Genomic DNA, 23228 nt, shown 5'->3' with positions numbered 1-23228 from the left:
ATATGCCAGAAAGGTCTCGTAAATCACTTTGCTGAGATTGCATAAGACATTTTCCTATACAAAGATGAGCTGTGGGTCGATGGAACATGACCTGAGGCTTTGCTGTTAGACCTGCAGACCTGCACAGCATTTCTACCTGTTATACTAACTTCTCTGCACAGGAATATTCTTTAAACATTAAGGGTTTGTATGCTTCTGTAAGTTTGTGATGTCCTGTACTCCATGTGTGAATACTGCTGGAGTACTATTACCACTTATATTAGTATTTACTGCAAATATTACCATACAACAGTGTCCATTAGCACTAAATGCCTGTTATTATCTTCAGTGGTGTTCAGTTTCAAAGGCAAGGAAGTTTTTTGTTCTTCTTTGTCCTTTTTAAAGATCACAGTTCTCACCTTAGTTTAACCATCTACAGCCAAGCTGTGACCTGAGGGGGTCAACTGAGGGCAAAATTCCCCCAACATGTCAAAACTGCAAGTTAGTGTTGATTAAAAAAATATATTTTTGGTGTGCAGCTTTGCTCTGTGAAGCTCAGTTGCTTTGACTTCACTTTTGACCTGCTGCTGCTGCTGCTGTATATTGTACCACTGTCACTACTATGTATTGTAGCTGAGTGTACTGCCATTACTACCACTACTATTGCTAATTATAGTATAATGTTTCTACCAGTGATTACTTCTTTTACTGCTACTGTTGCCATTGCGCAGTATCGTTCCTTTGTTGTTATTACTGCTGTATGAAAGTCATTCCTATCAGTCTCATGTCCACTGAGCTAAAAATAGTTACATTATATCCTGAGTGTTGGCACCAGACAAGAAATCACATGCCTTCTACTGAGTGCAAATTCATTTATATCAGCTTGCTTTCTTTCTATTAATGATGTATAGACTTACTGTCACGCCTTTAAAGGTGAATTTATGTCACTCTTGAGCGACCACTTGTGATGTCCTGATTTAGAATTTACTGTGATCACACAGCTTTTCCAGCACCATTCTCCACCACTGGCGCTGGGAGAGAATCAGCTATTAAAAAACCTGTTTTCTCACGGCTCTGACTGACACATTTACATGTTTTAGGGAGTCTAGTCATAAATCTAAAGTTCTTAAGTGTAAATATTCCTATGATCCTGGAACTGTGATTCACTCTCATAATAAAGTGTTGTTGTGTTGGGGAGGTGGAGGCCTCAGGAGAAGTCACACATTGAGAGCATTTTCTACGTCCTGTAGCCAAAACGTTCACTTGGTGTCAAATGATACTCCTTACTCTTCCTAGATTTTGAATACTTGGAGCTGTTTGTATAGTGCAAAAACAATATTTATCATACTGTAGATGTTTTCAGATACAGAATTTGAATTTGAAACTGGACAAAAGGGACCTGTATCCGGAAAGAGCCAATGATATACAATTTTTTAAATCTTAACCATTTGCTTTATCAATGGTCAATAAATAATTTACTAAAGTTTCATAGATTGATTATAAACCATTAATAAGGACAAATTTGGGTTCCCAGGTTATAAAAAATGTGTCTAGTGGATGTTCAGCATGACACTTTTTTGACCTTAATCCTTTTAATACCAGTTAATAGCAGTTGCAGGTTTGTTGAATCATTTTTTGTTTTACTTTTAAAACAAACTTCTTACAGAACTAACATCTGCATATCTTGTGGCCATGAATTAATCAAAATGTGAGAACGAATGTATTAAAATGTGGCCTCAATATATTTTTTCTCTCTCTATGGCCACTCAGGGGCTCCGTAACTACATTTGATAAATGCCAATGGGCAACAGCGTTTATAATCTGCACCTCAGAAAAGATGAGCATGTGGTGTTCATGAACTGATCTAGTCTATCAATCAAGGTTTAGTTACAACTCTGGACTAATGCAAGATGGAAAGCAAGGGATTGCCATTGACTGTTGATTAAATATTGAATTTAAAATGTTGATGGGCATACTGGTAAATATGGATGCCCATCTCTCAATAAATAACAACCATCAAGCATTCACCAGGCCATAGTATAAATAATATTTTATATTTGATAATGTACAAAAAGAAATCTTGGGGAGTTTTAATGGACCTGATGCAGCTGTCTTGAGACATAAAGCTGCAGCCATAGCCGATTTTATTTAGGTTTATGTTTACATTGGATGGTACAATATTGTGAGGACTGGATTAATTACGAGGCAGCAGAGCCAAAGCTCAGTGTTATATTTATTTAAAAACTCAGATGGCTGTATTTAGAGCTGGTGTTTGGTTTGTCATGGCGGTTCAACATAGCAGACTTTGTAGAAGAGGACCTGCTCCCTCCAACAACGATTTTTAGGTGATTAAACACTAATAAAAACATACCTATGAATATTATATTGCCTTTCTGCCAATAGAGCCTCCTAAATGTTACACACTGGACCTTCGAAGGAGAGAGGATTGTAGTGGGAGCACTCGTCAGAATTTTGCTAAGGGCCCCAGAGAGGTCAGGACTGGCTCTGCCAACTAGTTTATTTTAGTGCTACTCCCATGAGACACACCTAAAAATTGCTCCAATGTACTGGCTGAAAACAGGGAGTGTGCCAGCTGGTGTCACTCCAAGGTGAGTTGATACAAGAATGTAAACAAACCAGAGTGATCAGCATGGCTTCCTAACTGTGTAAAGCTGAGAACAACAGCTGGATTGCCAAGTCACCAAATTTGGGCTCATAAAAGCTGTAAATATTAGAATAAACTTATTTTCTGAGGATAGATGAAACTAGTGATGGCAGGCAGGGTTCTATATTTGCTGCAATAATTGACTGAATTCTGAAAAACTCCTCTAATTTTCTTATTCATTCATTGCTTTTTGATTTCTAGTATATTTTTTCTTGCTCTATTATATAACCACTTGAAGTGGTCTCCCTTAGGCTAAGGTATGGCAAATACCCACACCTTGCCAGTACCAATTAACGCCCACATTTCGCTGAACAAAAAGGTTATTTTACTCTGCCTTGGTCCCCAAATAAAGTAATTCCATGCCAGCTACAAAACCCCTTTCGTTTGAGATCCCGTCAGTCTCTCCTCCTGCCTGAGCAGGTTATGCGGTGGCTCTCCTGTCTCTGCTCACAGGTGACTCTCGGGCTGCGAAGACGCTCTCTTTGGGATCCGAGGAAACACCGGAGGTTTCCCTCACAGCTCTGGCATTAAATTCTAGTCACGTTCACTACAAGGGCAGGAATTAGAGCTCTCTAAAGGACCCTGAGAAGAGCCCCAGTCCTCTCAGTTTCCCTCCACGCCTCCCACTCGGCTTCCTATATTGTCTTCTTGTCTGTTTCATCGCGCTAATCCGTTCAAACTTTAGGACAGCATGACAGGAGGACTGAAGGACGGCGAAACAGAAGAGGTACAGTATGATTCTCGTGTACAGCTGATTTTGCTGATTAAGTTTTTAGCTGACACGGTGTTTTATTCACCGGGGAGCTGATAATACTGATTATTCTCGCTTGTAATTTGCATTCATGAAGGGAATTTTGGATATCTTTCCAGCGCGCTATGTCTCAATCGTTATTCTTTTCTATGACACCTAGGCATGAGCGCTTCTCCCACACACGCTGGGAGAATGTGAAGGACCATTGAGTACACATTAGCATGTGGGTGTGAGATTTTACCTGCTAAAACCTTTATTAACAGAACAGCCGATTATTGTTTTTACGCATCACACGTTTACATTTTCGTGCGTAAAAGTAGAGTAAAAGTCAAAGTAAACCCACAATCCTTTTTCTGATCTAAGAAAAGTCAGTCATAAACCATGCACATGCTTCAGCACTAACTAATGAAGCCATGCGATTGTGAGTATAAATGAGAATGTGCTTGAACGATCCACGAAGGACTGTGGTGACCAAAGGGGTCGTTACGCATTCAGTTTTTAACGCGATGGACACGGAAACCCAGAGTTTTTGATCTCCTTGTTCACACATTCACAAACCAGATTACAAATATAGCTAATTAGTGCAGTTTGTTCAAAGATATCCAAAATTTATTTAGAAAAGCTATTCAATGGAGAATTGTTTAACAGTTGGAATGTGCGCTTTTACGCATTTGTTTAAAATGTTGCCATGCTCACAGGTATATATTAAATCAGCTGTGTCAGGTCAGGGTATTAGATTTCAGCCCGGTTGGTGAGGACCCCTTGCGGCTGGATCGAGGGGTGTGGTGCTTCCCTTTCTATTCATTTAAACCCATCCCTGTTTGTGGGGCAGGCTGCTAACTCGTAGCTCCAGCCTCTCTCCCTCTCAGCGCACTGCACACTATCCCTCCTCCTCTTCACCCTCTTCTTTCTCTGCCTCCTCCGGATCCTGACAGGAGTTTCTGCATTCGCCGTTCATCCGAAAACAAGGGAACATATACAAACCTAACAACAAAGACATGGACAACGACAGTCTGAACGAGAAGACGATGGAGGATGTCCACACCAAAGAGATCGACCTTGTCAACCGGGACCCAAAGCGCATAAACGACGACGTTGTCAAGGTGAGTGAAGGGAGGGATGTTAACTTTTGAGCTTCTTATTTGGGGTTAAACGGGCTGCTATTATGAGATTTCTCTCGCTTTTCATGACCACAGACACCTCAACTTCACCAGAATACTTGTTGCAGATTTTGCACTGTACATCTGCTCATTGGTGCTGCCTGACAATCACAGTAAACTGTAATAAACTGTGGGAAACTGTGCCGAAGTGCAGGAGCTGTCAAATTGGTGTGTGCGCGTCAGAGGCGCACGGCAGATCTTTAGCGCACTGTATTGCGCCCTGTGGTTCCTGCCGTGTTCCCCCTCAGTGACTTTCCCCTATTAGGAAGAGGCTTTGCAGAGTCATTAAAGCTCATTGAGGCTACACAATGGTAAGCTATCCACATGCGTAAATATATGTGCGTCCGCACTTAAACATCCTCGCTCCAACAGAGGAAACATTACGAATTTCCTGTTGTTGGAACACACATTTCCCTCAGTATTTGTTGCGCACGCCTTGCTGTTGGGAAAGTAGAATTCTTTCCATAAGAGAGCACCCTGACCGCATAAATATCGAGTGTTTATTTTGTTTGAAGGAGTTAGCAGAGCGAGAGAGGTTGTAGCAGCAGAGGAGTGGCGCGCTGGAAGCCACCTGACGCGTTTGCATGGTAGCAAGGAGCAGCCGCTGTCTGAGCGCGGCCGCCCCTCTCTCCCCATGTGGGGCAGAGTGGGGGTCAAACCGCTCGCTGCACGGGAAAGTACGGGTCAGCTCTTTGAAATGCCTGAACTCTGCCTTGTTATAACAGGGAAACACCCAAGTAGCTGGTTAGTTTGAGAGGATATCCCTCACCACTCCCCATCTCTCCTCCTCCGTTCTTTCCTCCTATTCTAGCCCTCTCTTCCCTCCCTCCCTCCTCCCTGCATGCCTGTAGTTGCGTCAGAGGAGCAAATGTCCATGTGTTGCTTTTTATCGGCTGCTGTCAGGTTGAAATGATAACTGACACTGGAATTATTGATTTTGTAAATTGGTAAGATCCTTAGTTGATAACCTCCTTAGTTGGGCGTTTTGATAGAAAGTGTTGATGCCAGAGTAAAGACATAAAAACAGTAAATAAAATAAAGTTTTTAAAAGGTGATATATGTACATACAGGAAGTACAACTACTGGTTAGTGATGTAAGAAATCTTCATAATTAAAAGAAAAGCACATGCGTGATTCATAGTTTTATGTGAAATGTGACTTTTGTGTGCAATGTCCAAAAAACCACATGTGTGTAACTATGACCTTTAGATGCCATTTCACAGATCACATGTTCTTATAATGTGAATTTATCACTTGTCAAATTTTTTTCCCCATGTGACATGAAATGTGATAAATATGTGAAATGTCTTTCACATGGGACACATTCACATTTGTGTTGCCCAGGACCAGCAGGTACATTTCTTTTAGTTCTGCCACATAAACAGTTTTCTTTAAAGAAAAGCAAATACATTTGAACTTTTTTACTTTTGGGTGTATTATAATAAAAAATGAACTTTAATCTCTTCCTGTTTTCTGCGTCTGTCTCCACTCCTTCCAGCTCTCTCTGCTTTCTCTCCCTCCCATTTCTCCTCCACTGTGACAGTGAGTCAGAGTCTCCTTCCAGTCTCAGAATAGAACGCAGCTTTATGATTGTCCCGCCCCTCTCTAATCAACTCAACAGACACTGGTGAAATTATCTAAAATCACATGAGCATACACTGCAAAAATTAAAACTGCTGTAAGGAACTGTGCCTTTGACCAGTGGTGGAAAGTAAATAAGTACATTTACTCAAGTATTGTACTTGAGTACATTACTAAGGAATGTTTATATTGTGCTTTTGCTATTTTTACTTATGTGAATGCTCTGAATACTTCACTCATTGCTCTTAACTGTTTGGAAATGCAGACTAAATCCCTTCATACAGATTTAAGGAACTTAAGGAACCTAAAGAACCTCTGTAGAGAAATTTCTTTGGTTTATTTTCTATTGTGAGGAACCCAAAGGTGCTCACTGCCTCCCTCTGGATTTCAGAATTCTGTAGTTTGTGTGTGTTGTGTACAACGGCTGCGAGGTGTTTTGAGGTCAATGAAACATTTCTGCCAAGTGGAAGCATGTTTGGTGTGCCCCAATGAAAAGCACAAGCAGGGAATCCCTTCCAGCAAGCCTCATTCTGCAATCCACCATGACCACACACACCCACACATACAGTACTCACACGTAAATGTGTGTAGTGTGCATGCACATATTGTACGGAGCGTACATGCACACACAGACGCGCACACCCGCTGCATTCTTGTAATCAAAGGAATACAAGCTGTTCTCCTGTAGCTGCTGCAGCTGGCCTCAATCACCTGGCCACATCAAACAAGTTCCATTACTGACATGCATGTGGAGTTTGCCCTGCAAAGAGAGTTTCTGCCTCCGGAGAATTTGTGGGTCTTTATATAGCAGAGAGGAGGGGTCAGAGGAGTGAAAATGCCCCCACTGGAGACAATTTTTGATAGGGAGTTGTGAGAAGTTTGAACAGATCCAAAGTCCCGAAGGTCAGATCGAAAGGAATGAAACACTCCCCCTCTTCTGGGACTGCACAGTTTATGATTGGTTGACTCCTGATCATGCTTGACCACCTTATTCTTTCCGGGTTTTGACGATTCCTGCGCTTTTATCACAAGTAAGCGATTATGGATTGAGACATCTAGTGTTTAGGAAACTCTTTCAGACTCAGTGCAGTGGGATTGGTTTCCATTCAAATGTCATGCAAATTTATCAAAACTCTGCATATACAACAAAAATGTATGCAAAAGAGGGGTGGCATCACACAAAAAAGCACCCAAGAAAGACAAATTCACAGATTCATTCAAATTTCCTAAATATTTACGAAGCAACTATTACTGAACGTTAGAGGGGTTGAAGCGGTTTTGTGATATAAGGAATATGATTCTGCAAAACAGCACCTTAGATGAATAATTCAGCTAATGTGTTTAAAACATTTGTTAATTACTCAGAGCTTTAACATGAGATATGATATACATTATTTTGCAAAAATGATTTGTGAATCAAAAGTACACCAAAAATAAACCATTTCTGATTCAAAACAAGTCTTTTTTAACTGAGTGAAATGAGCCTGCAGTCTGTGTCTGTCGGTCACATACAGTACGTCTCCACTGCCAATCATCCTAATCTCTCTCCTGAAGCAAACCAAACATTTCCCCTAACTACCAAAGCCCTCAAACCAACAAAAGAGTTCATTAATGTACTACACTCTGACCTTCTCCACCAGAGGCTCACTTTGTCTATTCAAGCATAGTTGACAGCCTGAAGATAGAGCTCTGGAAATAGCACATTGCCTTATTTACTCAATAATACAGTTGCCTTGCCGACTGGTCACATGCTGACCCCGAGACTCCATTGTTTCATATCAAACCTCTGATTGGACCTTTTACCCAGCACAACTGGGCTGCTGCAGTAGAATTACACCAAGGTTTTGTGTTTTAAATTCGTTTTATACTGTAGATGCTTATAGTTGGTCATCATTATCGAATTTCTTCATTCAATAACTAAATCTTCCTGATTCAGCCTGAAATTGTGGACTTCTGTGACCTTCCTCACAGAAGTCACATTGTATCCTTCACACTGTATCTGTTATTGTTTTTCAATTAGTGAATACCTGTTTCCTTTTGACAAAGTATTCATATAGCATTGTAGAGTCAGAGTAAATGGACTGTTCTGGGTCATATTTATCACTTGCTTGCCAAAATCCAAATTAACAATAATAAAACAACAAATAACATAATAAAAGCCTCTGAAATGTGAAGTAGCAAAACAATCAAACCATTTCTGACACTGCTGGAAGTGAAGGTGATGTGATTTTTGTTTATGGACTGGATATTAAAGTGCCAAATCTAGGGTAACGATGATGATTTTTCTCATAATGTTGCATACAGAACAGTATTTAGAAAACTAAAACTGTGGAAAGAAAAAATAAAACCAAACAGCTTCACTTCATGAAGTCAGAAGTCTCCACCATCCTGCTGTGGTTGTGTTTGTGTCTCTCTGCAGAAGGCCTTCATTTAGTCTCAATAAGAGTTCTGGAATCTGGAGCAGAGTGGGTCCACTTTAAAATTTGTAGCTGTGGAAAAACTAAATGGACGCTGCGCTGGTTTTGTGGCTTCAGTCAGATTTATATTATATGGCTGTAGAGAGTTTCACCAGTTGGTGCCGTGTGAGAGGCTTTATGCTGCATGCTCGCAGTAAAAGAATTGGACTTACAAGCTGCTGTTTCATGGCAAAAAATACACTGTTAGCATATTTAATGTTCCAAAATAACACATCCAGGATTGGAAAAACATGACAATTTTTTATTACATAATGAATAACCGCATGAAATAAAGCTCTAAGATGTGTTATATAGTCTGCAGTCACTATATTTTAAGGATTTTGAAATTCAAGGAATGATATGTGTTTATGACAGTATATAACATATTTATGTTAGATTAGCATTGTTCATATTGAATTATTAATGCAATTTTCATTTTATATGTGAGTAGAATGTTTTGTCATTTTTGCGCTACAAAATATCCTTCTCATCAAGTCCTCAAATGTGAGCTTCAATTAAATGTTTCTAAAAGGGTTTTTTTAAACCATCAATAAGTTAAAATGTCTTTATTTTTAGTGCAAAAACTTGCCATATTCTATCTCGTTTCAACATGCAGACACTCATTTCTTGAAATTTCTTAAAAGTGTGGTTTATTTTTAATTTATTTACTTTTTGGGAAATGTACTTTCGCTTTCTTGCCTAGTTTCCATCTGTAAACTAAGCTAAGCTAACTGGCTGCTGGATCCTGCTTAATATTTAACAGACTGGTATGAGACTGCTTCAATCTTCTAATTTACAATGGGCAAGAAATGGACAAATTTGTAACTATTGCATTAATAAAGTGGTGAGCATTGTAGTCTTATCCCCTTTAAATGATTATAGATATATCTATTCAAACATGGATTTGTGGCACAACAAAAAATAGGATTTGATTCCATTTTCCTAATCCTACTTTTCAATTCGGTTCAATTTTATTTGTCTTGCGCCAAATCATAACAGATGATATTTTAGGACACTTTTCACATAGAGCAGGTCTAGACCATACTCCTAAAAATAGAGATAAGTATCATCAATTAACAGATAAAGTTCTTTTTCAGAGATCTAAAATGGTAAAAGTAAATCATGATGTGCTTTTCTTTGATGCCAACAGTCAGCTTGTGTAAGTGAGCATCAAGGCTTCCAAACAGTGGATAGGATCTCACTTAGGAATGAAACACTTCACTTTTCCATTTCACTGCCAGTGTGACACTGGATAATACCTGTGTGACTTATTGATATTGCAGCCATTAGACCTCAGTAGCCCAACTGTTCTGTTAGACAAGACACAGTCTCCAAGTAACTGTAAAATAAATATTGACTCTGTGCTCAGAAGCCTGTGGAGAGGATGGGAGAGAGGGAGAGTCTACATTGTGTTTACACTGTGAAGGTTGCCACTTTTCCCCTCTGTTCATTAGGTTAGGTCATGGACACTTGCAGGGGTTGTCCCATTTAGAGGCCTAAGTGACATGTTTACAATGAAGAGACAGGCAATGTTCTTCTTCATCTTAATGGGAGGTGGAGGAGGAGAACCTTGTCAATTAAACACTGTGGGCGGTACTGGATTTTCTATGGATGACCTTTGAGTTTCTGTAGGTATCACTATTTCTGCTGTTTGTATAATGGAGGTGACGACAAGTGGTCGCACTAACTGTGCAGTTTTCCTTCTGTTTATCCTATAAAAACTCCATCACTTCCTGTGCACCACAGAATTTCTCCTAATAAAGACATACCACACATGGAGTGTTTACAATTGCGGATGTAAAAGCTTCTAGGAAGTACATTTAGCCTGATGACTATTTGGATATCAAATAGTGACATGGTGTCTTTAAACCACTAAGCAGGCGAAGTGCTGACAATTTTTTATTTGCTAGATCTGGCCCATCTGTGGCCATCCTTTAACTTAAGAATAGCTCAGAATTGTACTGTTTAGTCTATCCATGTTGGTCCAAATTCACCCTCTGAAGGACATCTATTTTATCCATTTAGCAACTGGTCTATCTATCTATCTATCTATCTATCTATCTATCTATCTATCTATCTTCTATCTATCTATCTATCTATCTATCTATCTATCTTCGGTGTAAAGAGCATTATTAATCTTGAAAACTATTTAGGTAGAACTATGCTGGAGTAAGTTCACAGAATGAATGTTTAGCTGACCAGTGTGCTACATGTGAAGCCATGCCATATACTGTAATAGATGACAAGTTTTCCCCAGTACACTGAGAGAAAATGGCTCCCAGTTAGGGCTTCTGAGAAAACATTCGGGGTTAGAGCCCCAGAAGCCACGCCCCACAGATCCACCCCTGCTCCAGAGACAAACATTTTCAAGTTAAATTGCAGAAAGTGAAGCAGATGCAGGAGATGGTGTGTGTAGTGATCAGTATTTTGGGCGGGGCAGTTTTTGGGTGGTTAGACTGTGTACCAGTCACTGCGAGCGGAGATGTGAATCATGTCAGGATTCCCACCCTCCATCTTAGCAAACTGACATTATAACAGGGAGTGAAGCAGCTGATTTATGTGGAAATAATGAGTTCACATTTGAAGGACTATAAAGTTATAAAGTGATGGTTTCATTAGCACCATATCAGGGCTCTTGTGAAATATTGTTGGCAGTGGATGAAGGTATTTGACGAGTCAGAATGAAGAATCTAATGTGAATGTGGTGGTGCTCTCGGTATACTGGACAGAGCTTTTACGTGTAAGTGTAAGTGTACATATAAGTGTACTTATATTTTGTTTTCACTTTCAATACTTAGACCATATTTTCTTACTTACCTTCCATGTTAGATCCATGGGAGTTTCAGTTTAATATGACAATGTTTTAATATATTTAATATATCTATAAGAATCTTGCTGCCACTCAAAGATAAGGGAAGTGAATTACATTTAGTATTTCCTGCTTTAAGCGTTAAAAAAATACATTTGATCAACTCAACAGAAAGAAGATGGCATTGCATTTGCTGACTGGCATCAGCTGTTTTATTCCTGCTACATCATCAGTGGCTAATTTATCAGCTGCTCATTTACCAGCTGAAAGAAGCATCCAATCATATTCATTCAGGTGTACAGCAGCCATTACAACCTGACATTTCTCACTATTACTCTGCAGCTCTGTCCTAACGTTTATGTATGTGTTTGTTCGTTCTCCCATAGAGTCTTTACTGCTGGTCAATCTATTTGTATAACCATTTGCTTTAAATGGTACATTCCTGGATCCAAATAAACAATAAACTATTATACTTTACATCTATGATAAGCCTAGAGAGACTTTCTATAGATCTGTCTGAACTGTTTTTGCCAACATTTTCACACTCTTCCACTTCTTCCCTCTTCAGGTAGACTTTGAGGACGTCATCGCCGAGCCTGCAGGGACCTACAGCTTCGACGGCGTGTGGAAAGCAAGCTTCACCACCTTCACTGTGACCAAGTACTGGTGCTACCGGCTGCTGACGGCGCTGGTCGGCATCCCCCTGGCACTAATCTGGGGAATCTTCTTTGCCATCTTGTCCTTCATACACATCTGGGCCGTGGTGCCGTGCGTCAAGAGCTACCTGATCGAGATCCACTGCGTCAGTCGCGTCTACTCCATCTGCGTGCACACCTTCTGCGACCCGCTGTTCGAGGCCATGGGCAAGTGCTTCAGCAGCATCCGAATCCGCACAACCAAGGAGGTGTAGCATCTGCAAAGAGGAGGAGGAGGATTAACGGAAAGAGGGGAGGGAGGATGGGAGGGCTAGAGCCACACAGATGGAGGAAAAAGTCAGAACAGAAAAGAAGAAGAAGAGAAACCTCTGGAAAATGAGAGGTGAGACTTTTCCAGAGCTGGGTGGAGGTTGTTTGGAAGTGAAAGGGCGTGGTCACATGGCACCTGACTCTGCCTTTTTCCACCAGTTGTTTTTTTCTCCAGTGTTGGTGTAACCAAACGGGTGGGCACAGGAAATCAAAGGGTCATTCTCCGGGGTTTTCGTTGTTTTGTTTGTGTTCTCTAGTTTTTTTTTTTATTCCTCACTGTTAACTTTTCAAGCAAGCAATCAAGCTCCATATCTGTTTTCTGTTAGTTTTGCCACATGATGTAAATTCCTTCCATTCTTACCATTTCTGTGGAGAGCTTATCACTTTGATTGATTCATGTGAAGAGGGGATGTCAGGGTGTATCGCTGTCTTCTCTCGCGCTTACTTGTGTTTGTTTTTTGGAGCCGTTGGGCAGGGCAGGATGGTGGGATGTCGGCGGTTGGGAAGGTCAAAGCAGAGAGAAAGAGTGAGCGCTGCCAAATTCTGTCTGACTCAGCAAAAACAAAACAACCCGACAAGCCAAACAGCACAGAAACCCCCCCCCTCTCTCTGCCCCCCATGACCTCCAGCCCACCAAAATCCAACCATCCACGCCTCAACCCCACCCTTCGCCCAGCTTTCCAGCAGTCTGACACACTGAACCTGCCCTCATTCCTGCATGCACCTGCATCGCCTTGCCAGCAACTCGCCGTCCGCCACCGCCACGCTCCCGCCACGCAGCCTTTTGATGCAGAAGTGATCTGCCTCTCAGCTCACTCGCTCTGTGCATCAGCTTATTACTTTACACCTTTATCACCATTATCCTCATAGTGACACGAGTGTGTGAAAGAGAATTTCACACACTATTGAACTATTGTTTTGTTTTTTACTCCAATGTGGGTTTTCTGATCAATTCAGGCTTTTCATTTTTTCAGTGAAGCTCACTTCTTTTAAATGCACATCACCATAGCTCCAAAGTGAATGCTTTTTTTTCTACACTATGAATATGAAGAACTTTGAGGGGTTAACTTCAATACTGTTGTTTTAATATCCTGTATGCACTGTATGGGTGTCTATGCAGAAAAGACTTTACAGGCCATGGCCTCAATCCAGTGCACTAATCTATGGGTAAGTATTGTTAGTGAATAGCACATGAAGATCTCCCTTCTATATTTGCAAAGGTATATACTAGTAGTCACTTTTGCACACTCTGCACTTCGGATGTGCAGTTACAAGCTTGTGTGGAGACTTTTCTTACGCACTGTGGTACTTACACAGGTTAATGCATTGGAATTGGACAATGTGAGGTGGAATGTGTGATTTTAAGATTTTTTATTTGTCATCTGGCCATAATTTTGCACCCTCCCCTTTTTTTGTCTTTTTTAATTTACCCTCATTAGTTTGTTCTGCTGCCCTGCTTCTTGACTGTGGACTGATGCCTCCCACTCCAGAGATGGGTGAACGGAGAGATGGTTGGGTGGGGTTTCTGGGATGGGGTGGGGGGGTTGTGTTTTACTGAGACATTAAGCTCCCTCTGACTCCATCATCTTCAGTCTACCTGCTGTCTTCTCACAGGGATGGTAAACTCATAGCACCTGTTCTTTGAATTGAGTGTTTTTAAGCTCTAAAGGTGATATTTTTATAAGAAAATATTTGTTTTCCCTTCCTTGCTTTTACTGTACAATATCACGCTGTGCACATTAAAATTAATATAATCCAGTGTGAATCTGTTTGTTTGTTTCATCTGCAGTTCTACAGTCATCACTGCTTCTCCCTGAAAGTCCAATATTAACAGTAGATTTTTTGTTCCTTTTTACTTGTGATATTGAGTCATAGCTAACCCTAATTGTGTGATGATTCACTGTAGATACTTGGTGACTGGTTTCATTCATCTGTACAGCAGGAACCAGCCAGTTGAAGCTGCTTGTGGAAAATATACATAAGAATAAAGCTGGAGCAGGAGCAGCTGCAAAAGAATTTCCAGCAGCAGAAATGCCCTCCAAACTCTCTATCTGATCCGTGTCAGTAAAGTGTAATGCCCGTAGTGCTGCTCACAGGCTTTTTTTTCCGAGCATGGCACAACATTTCCATGGTAACTCGAAAAACAAACAAAGGTTTTGGGCAATGCTCATGGGACTGGAGTCAAGTCTCCTGATGGTATTCAAGTTAATTTACACCAAAAGTAGGCACATAATTATGCAGCCTGAGGCAAGCCTGGACTCTCATTGTAAACTGTATTGTTCAACAGTAACACGTTGAGAATGAAGTCAAGTCCACATAACAGTGGTTCATTGTTTCAAGGGTGATTTTCAAGGCTACAATGGATACAATAGAGTGCTGCCTCCAGGTTTTTGTTTCAATTTATGGAGCAAAAACTGGTCGCAGCCTAGTCCTTGTTTGTGCCTCTCATGTATTAAAATAACATTAGTCCCAGAGCTACTTTAAATTGGGTTGTGGTCAGGAATCTGTACTGGCCAGTCAAGTCAGAAAACTGGGAAAATCAATTCTTTATGGCTCGGACTTTGTGTTGTTCTTGGAAATTCGGAAGTATCGTCTAAAACATCTCTGTATATGTAAGCATTATGACTAACTCATTCTTCTTTGTAACTAAAGGCCCCGAAACCTGAAAATCCAGTCCAAAAGACTCTTATGTCTCTTATTATTTAGTATGTATTTTTAACCAGTTCCCTAAATTGACCAAAAGTGTCCAGTTTGCACCAGCAGTTTTAAAAGGTTTTATCAATTACATTTATGTTATGTAATATATTAATATAAGTTTACAGTATTTTATATGTTGTTTTATTATAAAACATAACATTATTTTATGTTAAAAATGAGAGAACACTTCTTACTGTCATGTTGTAAGGATTAACAACAGAATTGCAACTTAAAACTACAAGGAGTTTTTTTAACTTTTTTTTAACTGGTGAAACAGATTTAATTTAAAAAATGTAATACTAATGCCTCTATATGACCTACATAAGCAAACCAGACAATCAGCGAGAAGATTGGCTATTTGCATGTAGTTATTCTTCATGCTGCCACCAAGTCAGTTTCCCCTTGAAATCAATGAAACAAACAGGGGCCACCAGAATCAATGCAAAATGAGTTCCTTGTTGCTGCTGATGAAATATTTTTTGATCCAGGTGGGCAGAAGTCAGTTTGGGAAATACCTTCAGGCAGACCAAAAAATAGCACCGGAGCGAATTAAAATTACAAATAAGACCCTGAGAGAAAAGGAAGAAATGATATTAAAAATTGGATGTGTTAACAGTAACAATTGGATGTGTTAACAGTAACACATCCAAGCTGAGCCACAACCGAAGAGTCCTGGCAGAGTAAAACCTGCTTTCTCCAGAAGAGAAATACAAAGATGGCTCTGTTACCTCCACACAGATGACAGGATTGGAAAGTGGCACTTGGAAGTTAATGGCAGTGACTTGATACAACCAGGATGAGACATTACCACCAGCTGCTGACTCCATGTTAAGTTTGTCTGTTCTATCAGAAATCATTTGGGCTTCTTAATCTTCCCCAGTTTTCCAAAAATAATGCATAATGTACTGTATCACAGGGAATTATTTTGTAAAACTAGATTGTTTTATGTAAATTTCTTTTCAGCCAGCTTTTAGCTTCCATTAATTTACACACCTATGTGACAAATATTAATGACTGATATAAAGACGTTATAGGTAGAGCTTAACAACTCAAACAAGTTTCAAGAGTCTGCACATTTATTTTCACACTATACTTGAATTTAATGCAAATCCGGATATTCCTGGAATGAGAGGGGAAAACATCCAAAACTCAAAATGAAAGGGACATGATTTGTAGTTAGGGAGAAAACATTTGCAGAAACCCTGGTATTGTCCTTTATAGATGTTCTGGCTAGTTGTGGATCGGCTGTCTGTACTGTAGAAATCATAGGTGTTATTTTGCTGAGCACTTGCAGGGAAAGTCTCCAACATCCCATGAATAGAAATAATAAGGTAGAAAAATATATGATATGTCCTTGTGGATGAGAGTAAATTATTATTATCACAATAAAATCATTTAGAGAGGATTTGTTTTGAACTGCGTTGTGATGTTTCAGTTATGACTCAACATACTTAACTCAGCTTCTTCAATGCAACAGCTCCCTCTAGTGGGATACATTGAGAAATGTATATGTCTACCATGTATCACCCAAGCATTACATCGATGTGGGGATGAATACAATTTCTATCAGCCTCAGATCCTCCGGTTTTTCCACCATGGTTTGGAACCTGAAGAGAGTTGTTCCCATTCAGCAACAAGAGCATTAGTGAGGTCCAACACTGATGTTGGATGATAATGCCTGGCTCACACTTTGACAACTCAAATGGTTGAGTATCTTATATCTAATATTTAAGTCACACTGTGAATTCAACTGTACTTGTACAGGTGCAACTGTGGAGAATGATGCCCAGAGAGCACATATCGGCTGTAAGAAAAGAAAAAACAATTGTATCTTCCACAATGATCATTAAAAGTATGGATATATGGGGCGCCCTGGTAGCTCACCTGGTAGAACTGGTGCCCCGAAGTTGAGTCTTTGGTACATGGTACAAGTATACATGTACTCCAGCAGATTTACATTTAACGTGGAGAACTTCCTGAAGAGTCACAGTTCATGACTCTTCATCCAAGCCTTGTGGGGTCTACCTTAACCGCTACTCCCTGTAGAATGCCCTGAACACATACCAGGCAGACCATGGTCCACTGGAGATTGAGGAAAGAGCTACAATAAAATCATTTCTATTGATTTGAAATGTGTTGAAATTACATTTGTGTTTATCAAATGGCATGTCTCTCTTTCAAATACGGGTAAGGCTTAGGACTCAAGAATAAAATAAAGGGATCACAGTATATTGAGGATCAATGCTCACCAAGACCAATATAATTAGCTTTTAATATATAGGCAAACAAAGTATAATGATATTACACTAATAATACACATTCACATGATGGTTTTATATACAAACAAATGAGGCCAGCACTCTAGGATATGATGAGATGCATCCACTAAACCATTCATTCAATTAAGTTGTATATAAGGTGGTGTAAAGATACACATGTAAACTGATGCTGGCTAAATAAGCCAGTTTCTACCCTTCACCCTCTTGCTTTTATTAAAACATCTGCATTATTATCTAGTTTTATAGTTGTGGAAATTCATTGGAAATTTAAAAAACTGCTGTCCATGCATACAACAAAATTACCGAGTGAGCCACAGTAGATGAAACCTAAATTCCTATGTTTTTAACTGAACAAGCATGTGGTAGGTAGGGAGGTAGCAGCTAGGTAACAGATGTAACAAACATAAAGTAGAGACGATGATGACTCAGTGGGTGTCAGTGCTGTTCGTCAGTGCAAAGTCAGGTGATATAAACATTGTGGCTTTTAACCACCTGGGAGGCTGCAGGATCAACAGCTGTTTCCTCTGGCAGCAGACACATCAGACACAGCAGCAATTACAGAGAGAGTTCAGTGATTCTGTGTGATTTGTTGCTGTCAAAATACGTCAAGTACAGACGATCCCTGAAGATGGTGTGTAAGAGGTTACTTTCTATGTCACGTCAGCTCTGTGAGCTTTGTTTAGCTGTTGCTGCAGGACTGTTGCATTTTGAGAGTTATGGCTTTGGCTTTGCATCCCCCTTCTTTAATTTACTTTGCTAACCTGCATTCTGTAATGCGTGCTGTATTTGCCAATATTCTGCTTTCTTGGTCAGGTCACACAATTAAGAGATGTGACATGTGGCTTCTATTGCTTCTTTAACCGGCATATATGGATTACCATAAGGGCAATTTAAGAAATTAATATATTTCATAATAATTCAATCTTTTTATTTTTTCATCATATAAAGCACCATTTGCACAGTTGATTAAAACATGTTTTAAGTTATTGTTATTTGTCTAAGTGAGTTTACAATATAGCTGTAATATAGATGTTTTATATTGTCTTTTCATATTGTTCATATTGTCTCTTTTTATTGTCTTTATAGTATTTTAATGTTATTGTCAATGTATGCGTTTTCACTGCAGTACTTGCTTTCATCTTTATTTATTTTTCTCTTTCTATGTTTATTTTTATGCACCAATATTGATGATACTATTTCCTATTAAATATGCTACTGATGTTCCTCGTTGTTAAGAGGCAGAATAATAATGTCTCAAGAATTCTATTATTAGCCTTAATCTTGAATTCTTGAAGTTTCATTTCTTTTTTTAGTTTTTGCCCTTTTTTTAGTGGCCCGACCTTTGTGCTGGGGCAAAAAATCTGATTGTTTTTGAAAAATGGTTAAATGAAATCTGTTTTAACATTTAAATGATGCAGCAACATTCAGTTCATACTGAAAGTATTTGTTCTTTTGTTTTGTTTTACATTTACTTTATGTCATTCTCTTCCTTTGTGATCAGGGAAAATTTAAAATAAAAAATATGTTTTTCAAGCCACAAAATCCTGCAGATTACACAATATGTTTTTATTTTGCACGCTTTTTTGTTTATGTGCAGCCTGTTGCAGGTGGCTCACAGCCATCAGTGGGCGCTGTCGGCACATTCGTCCGCAGTCATGAGTGAGCTCTGGCATTCCAGAGCTGTTAACAGACAACTGCAGCTGAAACACATTTCTTACTGTTTTTACACAAGCCAGTTTCTCGGGTCAGAACTCACACACTGCCCTCTGTGTTCTCCAGCATGTCCTCTTTATTGGGTTTCAACAAACAAACCATCAGGGAAGCTGCTGCTGTCCTACTTTGCCCCGACCTCACACACAACAAGCTCTGACTGTTTGCCTGCAGAGTATCATGTCTCGATTCACACTGAGATCAATAGAATTCATCATCTTTGTCTCACCTTACATATTGCCGTCTCTTATCCTTATTTTATTGTGCTTATTGTACCTGAATTTGTAATTATTTCAATGTGGTTTCTGAGATACTGTATATTAAAGACAGTTCCCCCTGCATGTCTCAGTGACAATAGTTTTTGGATTCATGTCTCCTTGCAGCCAAATATAATACAAATACACATAAATACATAAGATACAACAAAAGATGAGTCATATACTGAAAAATATTAATCTTAATTAGATTAAATGACACCTCTGAGGATTTTTGAGGTTTCCTGTAGAGCAAAAAGAAATAAAATAAAAAATTATTTGCTTTTTGCATGGTGACATACAATTGAACGCTTTATGCTGTACTTTACTTTTTCTTCCAGTCTCTTAAACTTACTGTGGTCGTTGATACATTTACAGAAGCTGCTTTGTAACCAGACTCGTAATGAAAACTTCACAAACACACACACACACAAACAAAGGGAAATCCCACACCAACATTATTAGAGGAGCAATCTGATTTTGGCCTCACACTCTGTCAGCTGTTACAGCAGTGAATAGTGAAAATGATGAAGCGTGCTATGACATCAAGCAAGAGGAAGGCTGGAACACATCCAACCCCTCAGGCCTCAGCGTCCACCACACCAGCTGTTTACAGATGTTTCTCCCCCTCCGGCACACCTGGTTCTCCATAAGTCAGTCAGTCCACTGTTTGAAAAGATACGTCACTCTAACCACATCTGTTTGAGACATCTTAATGCAACAAATCTCACAAGGGAATCTGTGACATCTTCCTTTGTTGATTCTGTCTAAAGTTCGGTTGCCCTTTGCTGTGATGCATTTCCCATTAATCAATGTTTGTGGCGATACTTTTCCTCTGATATTGTCTGATGTTTCTCTGAGTGAGTGGCACTTTCTTTATCGCTACTCATGTTATTCCTCTGAATGAAAATGCCACATTGATTGTCACCTCAGTCACAATATATTTAGTCAATGTGTATTATCAACATAAACAGGTCAGGTTTTCATCATCTGTGTCGATTGAACATTGACTGCTGCTGTATTGCTTTACGGAACAAAACCCCTTTGTCCCTACAGAGGTGTTCAAATCTGACTTATGTATCTTTTGTTTATTCACAGACTTCAAAACATTCAGGAAATAAGATGACGTAAGGCTGCACAACACCTGTATTCTCTTCACATTATGATAATCTACAATCTCCTTCTCCGGCCAGTTATGGCCGTTAACACACACTGACTGTTGTGGCCTCTTTATTGAAACCCCTGTATTACAATTCACCACTGAATAATTACAACAGCTCAGACAACAGACTAACATAATACAACATGATAAATGATAAAAGATAAAAGTGGTCAAGGCTCTAAAACTCAATATTTGCATTAAGAAGTTAAGAGCGAGGCAAGAATAGGGGAATAAGCATAAATATATACAGTATGGGGGCAAATGCCTATAGTCCAGATGTTGGACTGTGATTTCACTTACACTTGAGTGTGGTTTATTTTAGTCAAAGCTTCCACAGATAAACAACCAAGATGGGAGAGTTTAAGAGCTCTTGAAGGGTTCCCATAAATGGTTTGAGAGGAGAAAGACAGAGAGCGAGAGAAGTGGAAATGGAGCAATATTTCATTCTAAACACAATACTTTTTTTATTTAGCAAAAAAAAGTATTATATTTAATTTGACAGAGACAGCATGTCAAAAGGAATAAAGAGGAACATTTTTAATGTAACTAGGGTCAAAGAGCAAAGCCATCTGTCCTGTTAACCTTAGTTATTTCTACTTCTTGAGCAGAGTATGAGTCAGTTTTTTTACATTTGTAATTTACAAACCTGATGTTGCTTTGCATCGAAATGATCTGCTTTGTACAAAATTATGAAGTATGTTTTAGATACAGATTGAAACAACATCTACCAGTTTCTGAAATCCTTGGTGTCAGTCTCAATTGCTTTGAGACTGATCTGAGTATTTCTCGTCCTTAAGAGCTGTCTAATAAACTGAAACTTAACAACATTCAATCTTCTGAGCTGTATCTCTTGTAAAACATCTCATTAAAGGGATATATGTGTTTTAAAAGCCATGTGTGTACCTTTCCCAAGTTTATACTCTGTCTTCTTTATCATACTTATACCTCTGCTGATGGCTTTGATATGAGCTGTGTTGTTGTTGACTCCATCAGTGACAAATAAGCAGATACAGACACAGCAGCAACTTATTGCTGCCTTACTGGCAGTTTTCTTGCCTGTCTGCTGCAGTGGCCATTTCCTGTAATGTATGAGATTGTAATCTTTTGATTTCCTTTTTCATTAGAAGTACCATTATCTAATACTCAGGTGATGCAAGATGGGAGCACTAATCTGTCTCCCCAGACATGAAAATATGGAGTCAGCCTTCGAGCATGGTGGTTTGATGACTGACAGGAGGCAGGAAGCAATATGAACATTGGTGAGCAAGATTTGCATTTAGAAAAAATAATAACAATGTTAAAAAGCAACGTGGCACAACATCTTTTTTTTTCTTTCTAAAATTGATACAAAACCTTGTATCCGTGTTATTTCCATGACACAGGCCTTATTCTTTATAGTTTCTTGATTCTTTACATCCAGTTCAGTTAGTCCAGGCAAACTGCCAGACTCCAGATTAATTATGTCATGAAAAATACATTTTGAAGCATGAATATGAGAATTAATGAATTACCTGTTAAAATGATTGTAGTACAGGTTGTCATTTACAGCAGCTCTTTCAGTTTTGTGGTATAGGCAAGCAGAATTTTTACTTTTTGTTTAGGTTTTGAGATCAAATAAACACCGCTGGGATGAAGGCAACAATTCCAAAAACATTTTGGGAAGAAACAGAGTATTGTGGAAGAGTTGCGTAACCTTATTCAATTAAATGTCAGATTTTGACATCTATTTTTCAAGATCAAAGAGGGTTTTTTGTGGTCATTTTTGGCTGATATTCAACAGTTTTATCAACAAAACCCTAACAAGAGCAACCTAATTATTGTATTTTAGCAATATTAGACACTACGGAGCCCAGACATTAACTTAAATAACCATCAATATTAATATTTGTCAGCAGGCCTCTTTAACAGCCTTGACTCCTTGACCTAAACACTGAACTGATCTCTCATTAAGATTTACTACAGTATATACAAGAGCATCAGCTAAAAACCATGGCCTACTGTTTTCACATAACCTTTTATGAACCACTCTGTCGTTATCTGTCATGAACTGTAAATATCCTGCTGAAGAAGCCTGTCTATGCAGATACACAGCTGAGTGATGAAGGCAGCACACACTTAATCACTACTCAATCCGTGAGCTACAGGATCAGTGAGAAGTAAAGAGTCCATCCACAGAATGAAGCAGCCGGGGCCTCAGATGGCTCAAGAGCATCAATCAGAGATTACTGTCCTGGTCAGCAGTTGACCAGGGTTTGTATTGACCCTGTGGGTGATAAATAACCTCTGCTGGACTAGGTTTAGGTGCACAGGAAGGGTTGACAGAAATAGTAAAATCAAGACTGAATGCAGTCCTGCTCCTCCCTGATAATCACTTGCTTTTGTCTGTGTGATTACTATCTTCACTTTCTATTCACCTGCTTAAAAATTAGCCTGACCTGAAGCTCCCTTCTTGTCTCTGGAGACAAAAAATTGTCATCACTTCGAGCACCACCAGATGGCGCCATAATAGGTCAGTTGCCTGCTGTTGTGGTAGGACTTAACGGGTCAGTCCTCCCAAATGACAAGAAAAACAAAAGTATTTTCTCACCCACCTCAAATGGTTTTAAATCCTGCAGATAGTTTAAGGTAATAAGTCATGCAGAAGTTTTACTTGAATAGGTTTGGAGATATACACTATATGGCCAGTGTGTGTACAGCGAACACCCATATGTGATTTTTGTACATCTCATTCCAAAACTGTGGGCATCAATCTACTGTTAT

The 23228-nt window shown here is 39.3% G+C and overlaps 1 protein-coding gene across 1 annotated transcript; it reads left to right on the top strand.

Moving 5' to 3' along the window:
* The first annotated feature begins 3170 nt into the window (after positions 1 to 3170).
* cav1 (caveolin 1) lies at positions 3171 to 14131 on the top strand. The gene is made up of 3 exons (XM_035664808.1): positions 3171 to 3371; positions 4331 to 4498; positions 11970 to 14131. The coding sequence occupies exons 1-3, from the start codon at positions 3336 to 3338 to the stop codon at positions 12309 to 12311; spliced, it is 546 nt and encodes a 181-aa protein (XP_035520701.1). The 5' UTR covers positions 3171 to 3335; the 3' UTR covers positions 12312 to 14131.
* Positions 14132 to 23228: the final 9097 nt, after the last annotated feature.

The sequence above is a fragment of the Morone saxatilis genome, unplaced genomic scaffold, assembly GCF_004916995.1.
Source record: "Morone saxatilis isolate NCDOM2014 unplaced genomic scaffold, NCSU_SB_2.0 Contig2, whole genome shotgun sequence".
NCBI classification, from domain to species: domain Eukaryota; kingdom Metazoa; phylum Chordata; class Actinopteri; family Moronidae; genus Morone; species Morone saxatilis.
Note: the sequence above shows the minus strand (reverse complement) of the source record. Positions and strands in the feature narration are given on the sequence as shown.

Coding starts and splice junctions, on each gene's coding strand:
- cav1 (XM_035664808.1), top strand. CDS start 3,336: ATGACAGGAGGACTGAAGGACGGCGAAACAGAAGAG. Junction 3,372..4,330: donor AGGACGGCGAAACAGAAGAG/GTACAGTATGAT, acceptor GGATCCTGACAG/GAGTTTCTGCATTCGCCGTT. Junction 4,499..11,969: donor TAAACGACGACGTTGTCAAG/GTGAGTGAAGGG, acceptor TTCCCTCTTCAG/GTAGACTTTGAGGACGTCAT.